The 14,652-nt window shown below is 40.4% G+C and overlaps 1 protein-coding gene and 1 long non-coding RNA gene across 2 annotated transcripts in view; one reads left to right on the plus strand and one right to left on the minus strand.

The window, feature by feature from the left end:
• Positions 1 to 14,652, minus strand: part of Acadsb (acyl-CoA dehydrogenase short/branched chain) — a 36,491-nt gene that overhangs the window by 15,478 nt on the left and 6,361 nt on the right. The window contains exons 2-4 of the mRNA XM_005063366.4: positions 5,623 to 5,779; positions 4,302 to 4,402; positions 1,383 to 1,589 (exon numbers count right to left, since the gene is read on the minus strand). Coding sequence (XP_005063423.1) covers positions 1,383 to 1,589; positions 4,302 to 4,402; positions 5,623 to 5,779 — 465 coding nt within the window. The remainder of the gene's footprint in view (positions 1 to 1,382; positions 1,590 to 4,301; positions 4,403 to 5,622; positions 5,780 to 14,652) is intronic.
• On the plus strand, positions 767 to 5,764 carry LOC110341242. Its single transcript, XR_002383128.2, has 5 exons — positions 767 to 888; positions 1,449 to 1,623; positions 2,400 to 2,457; positions 4,584 to 4,702; positions 5,653 to 5,764. It is a non-coding gene; the product is annotated as an uncharacterized LOC110341242 (long non-coding RNA).

The following is a 14,652-nucleotide window of genomic DNA, read 5'->3' on the forward strand; positions in this document are numbered from 1 at the left end:
TTTGTGTTGGGCATGATGGAGTAGGCCTTTAATCCCAGAAATCAGGATGCTAAGGCAAGCAGGTCTCTGTGAGTTTAAGGCCAGTCAGGTCTATATAGTAAGTTCCAGACCAGCCAAAGGAACATAGTAAAACCCTACATTAAAATGAAAGTTTCTGGACAGTGGTGGCACATAACTTTGACCCCAGTACTCAGGAGGTAGAGACAGGAAGATCTGTGAGTTCAAGGCCAGCCTGGTCTATGGAGTGAGTTTCAGGACAGGCTCCAAAGCTACAGAGAAACCCTGTCTTGAAAAAAAAAGTCTATATTTATCAAAATAGAATTGCTTTATTTTTTTGAGAGCACCCTTACTATTTATAAGGTAAAATAAGGACTTAGGAATACATGCTTGCTGTGTAGCATTTCCTAGTCTTCCTTCATTAACCCTTTCCATGGCACACTTAGAGTCACTAGCCACCTTAGAACTCAGGTAGATAATGCAGGAAGATGACCGTAAGTTTGAGTCCAGAGAAAAACAAAATAACATATGCTTAGCCTTATTTAATTCTAGTAGAATGTTGCACTGGCTGGTTTTATGTGCCAGTTTAACACAAGCTAGAGTCATCAGAGAGGAAGGAGTCTCAGTTGAGGAAATGCCTTCATGAAATCCAGCTGTAAGGCATTTTCTCAATTAGTGATTAATGGGAGAGGGCCCTGCCCATGGTGGGTGGTGCCATCCCTGGGCTGGTGGTTCTGGATTCTATAAGAAAGCAGGCTGAGCAAGTCATGGAAAGCAAGCCAGTGAGCAGCATCCCTCCATGGACTCTGCATCAGGCCCTGCCTCTGGGATCCTACTTTGTCTGAGTTCCCTGTCATGACTTCCCTCAGTGATGAACAGCAATGCTAAAGTGTAAGCCAAATAAACCCTTTCCTCCCCAACTTGCTTTTTGGGCATGGTGTTTCATCACAGCAATAGAGACCCTAGCTAAGACAAAAGTGATCTCAACAAAGGGACTGGGAAAATGACCTTAGATAGATGTGTTGATACTTTTTAGAGACAGGCTCTCACTATACATCCCAGGCTGGCCTAGAAATTGCTATGTAGCCTAATCTGGCCTCAAACGTGCAGTCTTCTTGATTCAGTCTCTGAGTCCTAGGATTACAAGCATGTGCTGCCATGCCTAACTAAAAGGAATTGTCTGATGATTATTTCCTGGATTTCCACATGACAAATGAGAGGTAGAATGTATTTCTCTGGTAACAGCAATTTATTGAGTGTTGCTTGGTTGATTGATGGTGCTGCATTGTGGTCTTGGATAATTAAAGTCAATACCGCAGTAACTTTTCTCCCCAAAATACTGTAAACTTAGATCCAATCCATTTCAACAAGTCATTCCAACTCACTTTTTCTGTAGCCAGCTTAGGCAAATAGGTAGCCTTCTGTTCTTCTGTACCGAGTTTTTCAAACAGGTTGTTAATTATTGTGTTCTGGATGTCACACACGAGAGCCACAGATGCATCCACTTTGGCTAGCTCCTCTATCACTATGACAGAGCAGAAGAAGGAAGCTCCAGTTCCTCCATATTTTTCATCAATTCCAATGCTCATCAGCTAAAAGAATGACAGAGGAGGAAACATGAGACAGGTGAGGAAAGCTGTTTATACTGGGAAACTTCTTGCAGTAAAAATTCAAAAATAAAGTGTAAACACAAAAATGACCTGGGACCCCTTATGCTAGGCAAGCACTTTACCACTACCCAAGCTACAGCCACAGCCCATCATATATATATTCTGAACTTTAAAATATATTTTTTAAATTTGATATAGTTATTTTGCTATAAACAATAGTCTATTAACAAACACTAGGGTTTTTTTTTGTTGGTTTGGTTTTTTTTGAGAAGGATGAAATTTATGTTAGATGTGGGGGGGCGCAACTTTGGGCCTGAGATAACCAAGAAAGACACAAAATGCCTTGAAGCATAAATGAATGGAATAAGTGTAAGCATGATCTGATGACCTTTCTTATTAAGAACTGCATGAGTTGCTTCAGTATTTCAATTCAGGCCCCTGTATACCGATTTGATGTAATAAGTGAATGAATGAGAGTAACCAGCTCTCAGTGGACACATCTACAGTTCTAGTCAGCATAGTGTCTTTTAAGAAGGCTTTTCTACTTGATTTGTTCAGCAGAGACAACTTCTACATGACCATCCATTTTGGGTCACTTTAGCAAGTCTAAGATGTTTAGCAGACATTTGGTAGTGTTTGAGTGACACACCCAACAAGTCACAGGTGCTGATACACAAGACTAAATGTTGATCAAAGCTTCCCAAAGATGGGCCTTTGATCTCAATGCCTAAGTCTGGGACATGAGATGTCCCTAGCACTGCTCTGTGTTTAACTGTCCTTATTTTTGGAAAGGAACATGATATATGCAAGAGGCTCCAGACCTACATCTGGCTCTCCTGGAACAGCTTCGGTGAGTTAGGCTTTGGCTATATGCTTCAGGTTGGTGATGTAGCTGACATGAAGGCGGAGCCACAAAAGATGAAAACTGCTCTGTGAGAGAACTGAAAGTGCACGTGACCAGCACTGGACTGAGGAGTTAGGAGGCAGGCGAGCTACTGAAAGAGTAGTTTATGGAGGTGGACAGTGAGTGCACATGGCCCCGAATTAAAAAATTACTACTTCAGGAGAGCGGTTTTCAGGCTGTGAGACCACCAAAGGACTCCCCACAGGAGCCTGGGGGTGGGGATGGAGTCTGTCAATGATGACAGCAGAACTGAGCTGCAAGACAAACCATGGGGTCTTTGTCTTTCTTACACACCAGACTTCCGTGTGGTTCAGTATGTCTCCACATAGGATTCCATTTTCCTAAGTGTTTCATTGGCAACAGAAAGTTAGGTCAGGTGGTGGTGGTACACGCCTTCAATCCCAGCACTTGGGAGGCAGAAGCATGTCTCTGTGAGCTCAAAGCCAACCTGGTCTACAGAGCAAATTTCAGGACAGCCAGGGCTACACAGAGAAACCCTGTCTCCAACAAACAAACAAACAAGTTAGAAAAATCATCAAAAGCCAATCCCATTAAAACAAGAAGAAATGAAATTATATGGTTAAGTGCCAAAAGTTGTTTTTCAATAAGGTGACAGACAAGACAAGGAACATGAAGTTGAATAGCAGTGACTAGCTCTGGCACATCTTCAGTATTAAAAAAGAAAAATTTTGCACCTATAGAAGGGAGACACCAGGAATGAGTAAGGTGATTGATTTGTTGTGTTTTTTTCAAGACAGGGTCTGTCTGTGTAGCCCTGGCTATACTGGAACTCGCTATGTAGACCAGGTTGACCTTGAACTCATAGAGATCCACCTGCCTCTGTCTTCTGAGTGCTGGGATTCAAAGCTTGTGCCACCACTGCCCGGCTCAGTATGGTGACATTTAAGACATTCTTCCATGAAGTCCCACACTACTAATACCCTATTCATAGCCAGATTAATTCTACTTTAATCTATTTTGTATGTCATACTCTCACTGAAGGGCTATGTGAATTACAAAGCTGGAAACCTAGTTAGTGTGGGACTCAGCTGTCAGCTCTGCCTTAAGACTGCCATACACACAAAAAACCACACAGTGTCTCTAATGTATATTATTTGATGGAGCTAGCCAGTTTTTTGTTGCAGTTGCCCTGTGCACTACAGGATGTTGAATTAGGAGTGGTCCATGCCTCGACTCCACCAGATGCTAGTGGACCTTTTAAAAAACATTTATAATTTAAAATATCAGTTCAGTTAAAAATCTTTAACTGTATAAAATCAACTAAGATCTTAAGTGAAAAGAAACATACTTTTGACTAGGGGTGAGGCTCACTTTGTTCATTATAATCTCTCATCTGAAAAGTCTGCATATATTTTAATATACAAAATGCATTTAAAAGTAGTTGGTCAACACAAAATGGACTCCATGTTATTTGTGTGCGTTTTGTCTTAATAGTTATCTTTTGTCTTTTTCTTTTTTTGAGAGGGAAAGAACATGAAGTTTGGTGGGTAGGGAAGTGGGGAAAGACCTTGTTGAAACAGAGGGAGGGAAAAAGAATATGATAAAAATATAGTGTCTGCGCCGGGCGGTGGTGGCGCACGCCTTTAATCCCAGCACTCGGGAGGCAGAGGCAGACGGATCTCTGTGAGTTCGAGACCAGCCTGGACTACCAAGCAAGTTCCAGGACAGCCTCCAAAGCCACAGAGAAACCCTGTCTCGAAAAACCAAAAATATAGTGTCTGAAATTTTTAAATAATAAAAGTTTGAAACAACAATTATGAAACATATACCCCTTGTTGAAATAATCCTTGTATCACTGATTTCTCCATTTTTGAATTTTCATCCATAGTTGAAACCAAAGGAGCAATTTGTTCCTGTGCAAATTTTTTAACTGTGGGAGGAAAAAGAATTTCTGATAAGTCTATATTTAAGTAGATAAAATGGATATCTTTAAGAAAGAAATAGTTCATTAACAGTTTGTTGATAAATGACTACTTTTTAACCAATAAATTAAAATACACATGACTATATTTAGACTTTCAAAATAGAAATTACAACTTCCTTCTTTACAGAAAAAAAGCAATCCCTCAATCCCATTCAGAGCAAAAAAATATAAATAATATGGAAGGCATAAAATGAAAAGTGAAAGCTGTATTCTCCTATCTTGGATTTTTAATTCATCTCCCCAAAGGTAAATAATTTTAAACTTATATACTCCTTCTGAAAGCTTCCCTTTAGTCTTCTGCAAGTCTCTACCTAGACGCTCTACCTATCAGTTTACTTCTGTTCCCCAAAGCAACCATAAGACATACATTCAACCTTCTTCCTACTTTCCTTCTCCTCCTCTTATTCTTTTTTGAGACAGAATTTCATGGTGTTGCTCTGGTAGGCCTGGAACTCACTATGAGACCAGGCTGGTCTTGAACTTACAAAGATCTTCTTGTTTCTGCCTTTGGAACACTGGGATTAAAGGCATGCACCATCGTGCCCAGATACCTATTGACCCTCTACTTGCACCTTGGTTATCTTTCTCCACCAGCACATCCCATCTAACACAGATCTTTGAACAGTTGCATGGCCACACACAGGAAGGTTTCTCTCCCTCAGAAGTAAGAATGTTCTGGGGCAGGACAGGCAAGCCCTTGTTGTGGGTTTGCTTGCCCTGTACATTGTAGGGTGATTAGCATCATGCCCTCCCTCCAGGGCTTTATAAGAGACTGGCAATGAAACAGCTTCTGGGAAGAACTGGAGAATTAGGGAACAGAGAGAGAAGCCTTAACTTGTAACCTAGCCTTTTACTCTGCTGTTGTTTTTATATTGGTATTACCTTTTTTTTCAAAATATTATATGAAAATTCGATTCTCATAACTCTAAATCCCAGCTACTTTGGAGGCTGAGACAAGAGGGTTATTTGAGTCCAGGGGTTTGAGACCCATGTGGGCAATACAGGAAGATCCTGTCTCAAAAATAAACGAACTCCCTTCAGGCCCCCCAAACAAAGCGACAACAACCTAGATCAACATACCTCCTAGGTTGCCTCGTATGGTTTCACATTGTTGGCTCAACTCATAACCAGAGGGGTTACAGGGTGGAGTTGAGAAACGTACTGACCTGCTTCCTTCATCATCATTTCCTCATCAGTTAATGTCTGGAGAGGTGCAAAGGCCACTGAATTATTTGTCATACTGACTGGAGCCGGCTTCGAGGATTTTAGGACACGAGGAGGATCCTTCCAAGAAGACAAGCACATTGGGATGTTTCTTCGAAGCTTTAGGAACAGCGCAGATTGAAGAACGGATACACACATAGAAGAAAGCAATGTGAACATCAGTTACTTTGGGAATAACTTTATCATGCATTCTTAAGATTTACTTATATGTATGTGTGTTTATGTCTGTAGGAGCTTATTTATACCACATCTGTGCCAGTGCCAGTGGAAGAGGGCATTGGGTCCCCTGGATCTGGAGATTTAGATGGTTGTGAGCCATATGATATAGGTTCTGGGAACCAAACCTGGATCTTTGCAAGGACAGTAAGCACTGAACTATTGAGCCACCATTCCAGTCCCATCAATCTTATATCCCATATCCACAGTTCAAAATAAGAGAGCCTAATTTAGCATATTTTAAAATTCACTCTTTTAAACACAAATTATGTGAATATTGTATGGTATCTCCTTTATTCAGCAATAAGATACTTTAAATAAATTCTTTTTAAAATCCTGTGTATGCATGTGATCTGTGTGTAGGTATGCGTACATGAGGGCCAGTTCCTACAAAGGCGGGAGGTGTCTAATCCCCTGGAGCTGGAGTTACAGGCAGTTGTAAGCCAGCTGATGTGGGTGCTAGGAATTGAATTTGGGTCTGCTGAAAATGCAAAATAGCTCTCTCTCTCTCTCTCTCTCTCTCTCTCTCTCTCTCTCTCTCTCTCTCTCTCTCTCTCTCTCCCTCCCTCCCTCCCTCCCTCTTTCTCTCCATCTCCTCAAGGTTCCTATGTATAGATAGCTCCAGCTGTCCTGGAACACTCTATGCAGATCAGACTTGTGTCAAAACTCACAGAGATCCCCCTGCCTCTGCCTCCTGTGATTAGGTGTGTGCCACTACACCTGGCTTCCAGTTTCGGTTTTTAACACTGAGACATCTCTCCAGACCTAGATAAACTTTTAATCATCAAGGAAACAAATTTCCAGCCTGAACTCATTCTCTAAGCACATTTCTCATTTCACTAACTTCTTAGATAGGTGTACAATACTCCTGTTGTCTGTGACTAAGCACAGTCAAGATGAGGAGACGATGCAGTACAAATGAATAAGGAAACAGGCTTTGGGGTTCAAAGGAACTAGGTTAAATCCTACCACCAGACACGTAACAGATACTGCAGTTTTGGTATATTCATTGCTTTTGGAGGGTGTGGTGGTTTGAATCAGAATGTCTTCCATAGACTCATAGATTTGAGTGCTTACACCAGAGATTGGAGCTGATTGGAAGGATGAGGAGGTATGGTCTTGTTGGAGTAAATGTGGTCTTATGAGAGGAAATGTGCCACTGGGAGTGAACACCAAGGTTTCAAAAACCCATGTGAGGCCCAGGCTCGCTCTCTCTGCTTGTGAATCAGGATGTAGCTCTCAGGTACTTTTCCAGCATCACGCCTGCCTGCCTGCCTGCCTGCCTGCCTGCCTGCCTGCCTGCCTGCCTGCCTGCCTGCCTGCCTGCCACCATGTTCCCTGCCATGGTAACAATGGACTAAGCCTCTGAAACTATAAGCAACCCTTCCCCGCATTAAATGTTTTCTTTTTATAAAACTTGTCTTTGTCTTCACAACAATGGAACAGTGACTAAGACAGAAGTCCAAGCGATTTTTTTTAATGTCATAGTTAAAATCTCTGACAATCTTAGTTTCTATACCTGTAAAATGCAGATAATTTCTTGGAGTCTTGTGAGGTATTAATAAAACAATCTATGTAAAAGGTTTGTCACACTATCACCATTTAGTAAGAGTCCAATAGATATTCGTGACTATTTCTACCACAACTACTTAGAACACAGTAGTGTGGTGGCAGTGCTATTAGAGATGGTAATAAGAATGCAAACCGTTAAGCTGCCATGCTTGCTGTGGTAGTTTGAATGTAACTGACCCCCATAATCTCATAAGGAGTGGCATTATTAGGAGGTATGACTTTGCTAGGGTGGTATGGCCTTGTTGGAGGAAGTATGTCACTGTGGGGACAGGCTTTGAGGATTCCTATGCTCAGATACTGCCCAAGGTCTCAGTCAACTTCCTGTTTCTAGCAAAATATAGGATCCTCAGCTATTCCTCCAGCACCGTGTCTGCCTGCATGTCACCATGCCCCCTGCCATGGCGATAATGGACTGAATCTCTGAAACTGTAAGCGAGCCACCTCAATTAAATGTTTTTTAAGAGTTGCCATGGTCATGGTATCTCTTCACAGCAATAAAAACCCTAACTAAGCCACTTGCCATCTTTGGGCTTCTCTGTTGGAGTGGTCCAACCCCTTAACAAATGTAGTGGCACATGTTCTCTCAGTGTTTTGTTCATACATTGACTGTCTCAGGAAAAAGAGACACAAAACCACTGTTTGAAACTACCATCTGTTTTTATTACATGTCACTAAATCTTTGCAATTGTATGCTGAAGTATAAGCATATTCTACTTTGGATTCTCCTGAGCAACAGAACCATTGGCTGGGGAAGAAAAATAATATGTTGCCACTTTTTTCTAGTTCATTTTTTTTGTTCTGTTTTGTTTTCAGAATCAGAAGATAGAGATAGAGTTAAGGGGGAAGTTGCCCAAATAACCCCCTTTGTCATTAAAATCATGATCAAGACAAGAGCTTTAGACTAGGAAGAAGAGGGGGGCACAGTGTTTTCCTCTTGATGAGATAGACAAGAAGAAGTAAAAACACAGGAAATCAGAAGTGCAAATGGATTCCAGATGGCATGGAATGCTGCTAATAGCTGAAGGGAGGCAACTGTTAGCAGCTGGCTCAAGGAATCAAGAAAGGATGGGGAGAAGTGGAAATATGGAAGTGGAAGAGGAATAAATACAGGGGCAATTTTGCTCAGTGCTGGTGATGGAGTCTCAGATTGTGCCCTCGATATATAGTCCAAAGAATGAAAGAATGAGCCAACTACCTCCATAAACTGCCGGTGAAACTTGCCTATCCATTTCAAAACCTGCAATACACTGGCCTACATTTCTCATTTCTAGGAGAGGTTATTTACTTCACTAAGCCCACTACAGAATTCTTTCTGTCTCTTAGTCAATATATCACCTTTGTACCTAAGTTGATCTTTAAAAGAAAGCCCACTGCTGAGAAACTTAAGAAGCCAGTGGGTCTTACGATAATACCTATTTTTCCTGCTGACACAATTGTGAGCCTCTTAGTCTCAATACTGCCGCTGACCAAGCACATGCCAGTTCGACCCGTAACAATTACTTCAGATTCAGAGGAGATAACAGAGACAAATCAAGAGAGATTGTGTAAGCGTCTTGGTAGTTGATAATAAACTTTTCTTGCCTTTAATTGCTCAACCAGGATTTCACTGTTGATTTTTCTAAGGCCCCTATGCTTTGGCATTGACCACAATCATTGCAATTGTGGTATCCACTCCATCAAAATGATTTTCCACAGTTATAACCCATTGTACCACATCATCACAGTTTTTTTTTGTTTGTTTGTTTTTTGGTAAAGAGCAGCAATTGTTCCTTGAATAGAATAATGGTTATTTATGCCTTGCCAAATCCTTTCCTTAGCTCCAGTCTAATCTGTTTCTACTCAGCTGATCAGAGTTCTGATGTATGATGGCTAGAATGATCAAGTTCATGAACTTCAGTAGGATTGGAGAATAACATCTTTATTTCATTAACATCTAACAAAAATACAGCATTTAAGAATTATGAGTGTGGGCAACACATTTTGGTAGTAATAGTAATAAATGTGACTCTGCCAAAAGAAATCACAGTCATTTTCATATCATACTGATTTAGTGGCAATATCTTGAAATATACTTTTGTTCATCACTATGGTAAAATTACAGTGGCTATTAGAATGATCGCTAGACTGTATTTAAAAAGCACACACTGCTCAATCACATTAAGACATTTTATAACTATATCATTATAATTGATTTCCTTTATAATGCTGTATTTTTTATTTAATGCATTTTAAACATTTTGAGGAAAGGTCTATAAACTTTAACTACACTGCCACATATGCTGCACTCAAGGTGCTGAAAAGCTAAAAATGCTTGACTGTAGAATGTTCTGACAAATCTGTTACTATTCTTGTTACATTTATCAATTGTGTTAGCTAGGACACCCTTTCCACTATGCTTTAGCATAATAAATTGTTGTTTGAAACATTCCTAGTGCTTCCTAGCCAACTGCATTTACAACTCAGGAAAGGCAAAGAACACATTGCAGAAGTCATGTTGACCTGCAAAGACTCAGTCAGACTTGCAAAAGAAGAAATTTCAATATACACAGTTGCATCTTGCTCTAAATCCCTACAGCCATGTTTGTTTGCTTGTTTGTTTGTTTTGTTTTCTGCCCTGCATGCCGTCCTGGCTCCTACTCTCTGAGACAGATCCAGAAGGGCTTCTGAGAAGCACTTGCTGAGAACTTTCTGCCTTTCCTAGATGTAGGGTAACCTTGCTTTCCTCATGAAACTATTCTTCTGGCTCCCTTTATAGATAAGGAGGAAGGGTTCTTGAACTTCACACTAACACTTGACACTGTTCCAGCACCATCTTCCTGGGGGAAGGACGAAGAAGGGGGGGCCCTTTCTCCTCAGACCCCAGAAAGCTATCTCCCTTTTCACTCTTGATCCTTGCTCTGCCCCACTGGACAACTGTCCTACCCAAAGTCTACCAAGACCTTAGGAGATTTCCGCCCAGAGGTCAACTCAAGTGACACTCTGGTCATGACCTCTTCTCATATCCAGTGAGTCCTCCCACTTCCACACAATGCTACTATGCATCTGCTCTGAGATGCCACTTGGTGCTGCCATCTCTCAAGGTCTCTCTGTCCCAAGCCTCAGATTCTGTCCCCAGCTTTTCATAGAATATGGTGCTAAACCAGATGTTCAAGCCTATTGGCAAATCTAATTCTTTCCTCCAGTCTCTCCTGATTTCATGAGATGCCACATGACCCTTTGTAAACATTTATTTCACAACACTGGGACCATTCTTACCCATAGTTTATTCTTCTGCTTTTGGAACAATCTTTTTATGCTGCTGAAAGTGTGTCTGTCCGTTTCCTAGCTCAAGGGCTGCTTTCCTTTCTCTACAATGCCTTATACATGTCTTATACATGTCTGGAATGCCTTACACATGAGCTAGTTGAAGCTCCTTTTCATTACTCCTCACCCAGTTTCCTTAGATGAGCACATTTCAAATTCAAGTATTAAAACTTATTAAAATGAACACATATTGAAAACTAATGGCCATATGGTGGTATTAAGATGTGGGGCCCCCTTTGAGGTGATGAGGCCAAAAGGCTCCCCTCTTGTGAACGGAATCAAATCTATTTGCATTAGTTACCTTTCTCATCATTGTTACCAAATACCTGTCAAGAAGCAATAGAAAAGATTTGTGTTGGCCCACAGTTTGAAGATACCTTCCAAGACAATGGCAAAGACCTGCTAGTGGGAGTGGTTTGTGGCTATGGTGACAGAAACACAAAACTTTGCTTACATTTTGATGGATCAAAGCAGAGATGAGACAGCAAGCAGGCAAGGCTACATGTTTCAAGGCCACTCCCAGATTTCTATTTCTTCCAACTAGTCTCCAGCTTCTAAAGGATCTACAACTTCTCAAAACAACATCAGCAGGTGGAGACTAAGTGTTCAAACACATAAGCCTGTGGGGGCATTTTATATCCAAGCCATACTACCCTTATAAGAGGCTTTAAACAGTATCCCACTCCCTTCCCTTCTGCATCAGCCAGTCATGTGAGGTCACAGTAGTTCTCAGCAAGGAAGCCCACACAAGGCAATCCAATCTGTTGGTGTGTTGCTTTGGACTAACTGATCTCTATAAATTGCTCAACTCTCTGATCCTCTGTTATACCATTGTAAACAGACTAAGATGCCATATTTATAGTAAGACATAAAAATTCTACTTTAGTCACAGGCATAAATACACACATACAAGGGATACAGTGAAGTCAACAAACGTAAAAAATTAAAATCCAATTAAATTTTAAGTAATGGTTAAATTTTTGTGGTATATTGATTCAATACAATATTTCATAGCCATCAAGGCAAACCAGGGACCTGTATATATCAACACGGATCAAACTTAAAAATACTGAAAATACAATTTGTAAAACTATGAGTTCATCATGACAGTATTTATGTACACCTTAAAGCACAGATGTGCAACATGCTTACAGACATGGACTGGAAGCATACATATCAGCTGAGTTACCACCTATGAGGTTAGGATGGAAGTATGGGTTGTTGTTTTTCATTAAATGCAGTAGCTGCCCCTTCAGCAACTGCTGTCCTTTTTTTTTTTTAAACAATCTTTTCATTTTACATACCAATCACAGGTCCCTCTCCCTCCCCTCCTCCCACTCCACTCCCTCTTCCCCCACTACACCCCCTATCCACTCCTCAGAGAGGGTGAGGCCTCCCATGGAGAGTTAACAAAACCTATCACATCCCATTGAGGCAGGACCAAGGCCCTCCCTCTTGTATCTAGGCCGAGCAAGGTATCCCTCCATAGGGAATGGGCTCCAAAAAGCCAGCAGTTGCAACTCTGCAGCTACCAACAGCGGTTCTGCTCCAATGGCCATAGCCAGGCAGGAATTCTGTTCCCTCAGGATCCATCTAGATCTTTATCCCTTTATAGAACTCAGGATTCAAAGGTTAAGGTGAAATTCTGCTTGCTCAGAGAGCTAACCTACTCTCCTAGTTGGAGTTTCTTCAAAAACAGGGCATCCTTCTGTTCCACCCCCACGTAAGAACCCTAGCTACACATGGTTCCTCCCTACCACTTTCTGCTAGCCAGTTGCTGACTCAGTCTTCTGACCTCAGGCTAATTTTATTTAATCAAACACATGTAACACATCTTTGCATCTTAAATAAATACTCCACAGCATGAACGAATGTAACGCATCTTAAATTAATATTACACAACAGTGGTTTTTTTGTTGTTGTTTTTAACTGTTTCTTTGAAAATAAATCTTAGCAAAAGTGGGTTTGTGACAGTTACATTAGTTTCTGTTCTTTTATTAAGAATATTTAATGTTAAAATTTATTTAGAATTGTATTTATTTTTATTTATGTGTAGATGTGCAAGCCTATATTAGCATACCCCATTTGCTTGCAGGATCTGATATCAGCTAGAAGAGGGAATCAGAGCCCTTGAAGTTACAGGTGGCTGGGCCATGGGAACTGAACCCTGGTCCTCTGCAAGGGCAATAATTGCTCTTACTGCTGAGTCATCTCTCCAGAGCCTGTTGAAAGTTCTTAATGTGCATATAAAATGCTAGGTATAAGTTTTAGGTAACATGTTCAACATAACATTTAAAGACAATTTCTTGGATTTTATAAAGTTACATATAATTAAACTAAACATACTGGCTTATTCTGGAAACATATCCCAAGAACTGACTTCCCTGCTCTATCTGGCTCCTTTCTTCTGAAGGTCAAAGCAATGACTTACCTTCAGTCTAAGCATTGGTAGAGGTGAGAACTCTCTAGTGACTGGCCACTTTGCTTCTCTGGTCTTCAGCTTGAACCCCAATATCTGTCTCAGTGTTTTTATTATTTGTGCTACAGCTGTCAGCCTCCCCTTGATGTCAGGCAAACTCGTCACTCTTATAAGTGAAACATTTGGGTCTGTTCAGGCTCAGCCCTCCTTGTGTACCCTTGGACAAGCTTCCTATCATGAAATCATTAATACGGAATGGGGCTGACAACTGCCAAAGGTTAACGATGAGAACTGACCTTTAAAGAGCCAATCAGAGCATTTGCCTACCAAATGCAACAGTCAGAGACATCCAACTTAGATGATATCCAAAACAACCAAATGTCAGTATGAGAGTCTCCAAAGAATCATAGGATTTACTTGGAAACAGCAGAACATGGCTGAGGGAGCCCGTAGGCCATAGTAAAACACAGGTGTCTTCAAAAAGACTGAAGCAAGTTCATAGAATCAAAACTCAAAAGGTTTGCATCAGGAATTCTGAAACAGTCACAATGATAAATACCAAGGAGTTCACTAGTTTGAGGATAAGCAGAAAGTGACCAGCCGATGTCTTGGTACAGGAACTTGTTGCATGAGTTTTCGGTGGCCTCCAAGTAGGCATGTCACTCCAGCAGTCTTTTGTGATATTAGATTAGTGTGTATAAGAATTCAACTTCTGCCTCATTGATTTAGTTTTGATAGGGAAGATATAAGGAATTTCAGTCTTAAGCCTTTTGATTTTACTTTATGTGTGTGTTCAGCAACATTGTCATACAGCACCAAGATTAATCTGTCATTCCATGTTTTATGGCCTAGTGCCTCCTTCATATGAATACTCATGCTTTAGAGCCATTATTAAGTAAAATATGGGTTGATCCAAACACAGGAACTACAATGCAAAAGTCAGATCTAATGAATGGGTAGTATATACTTCATGTATACAGTAGCTGAACAAAGGAGTAACTTATGTTCTGGAATGGACAGATTATTATGTTACTCAGAATAATATACAATTAAAACTGAGTTGTTTACTTCTGGAATTTTCCATTTAATATTTTCAGAATATAGTTAACTGTAGGAAACTAAAATTATGGAAATTAAAACCATGAAATCCTGGTTGGGAAAGCTATTATTTAAGCCTTTAAATTTGCTTACTTATTTAGCCACTTATTTGCTATTAATACAAAATATTAATACAAAATCTCACTATTATTAATATGTCCTTTTATTTTCATCCTCAGGGTTAACCACTGAATCTAAAGGGTAGAAAAAAATTACTTAACCTATCTCTTACAACAGAATACTATTCAGCACCAAATTGACCCTGTTACTAAATGATTCCATTTCTCCAATACTGTTGAAATAAAATTATATAGCTAGAAAAAGGGATTAGTTGTTGCTAGGAATTTAGGACTGGGGGTGGGGA

Source organism: Mesocricetus auratus, unplaced genomic scaffold (assembly GCF_017639785.1).
Source record: "Mesocricetus auratus isolate SY011 unplaced genomic scaffold, BCM_Maur_2.0 Super-Scaffold_4256, whole genome shotgun sequence".
Lineage (NCBI taxonomy): Eukaryota > Metazoa > Chordata > Mammalia > Rodentia > Cricetidae > Mesocricetus > Mesocricetus auratus.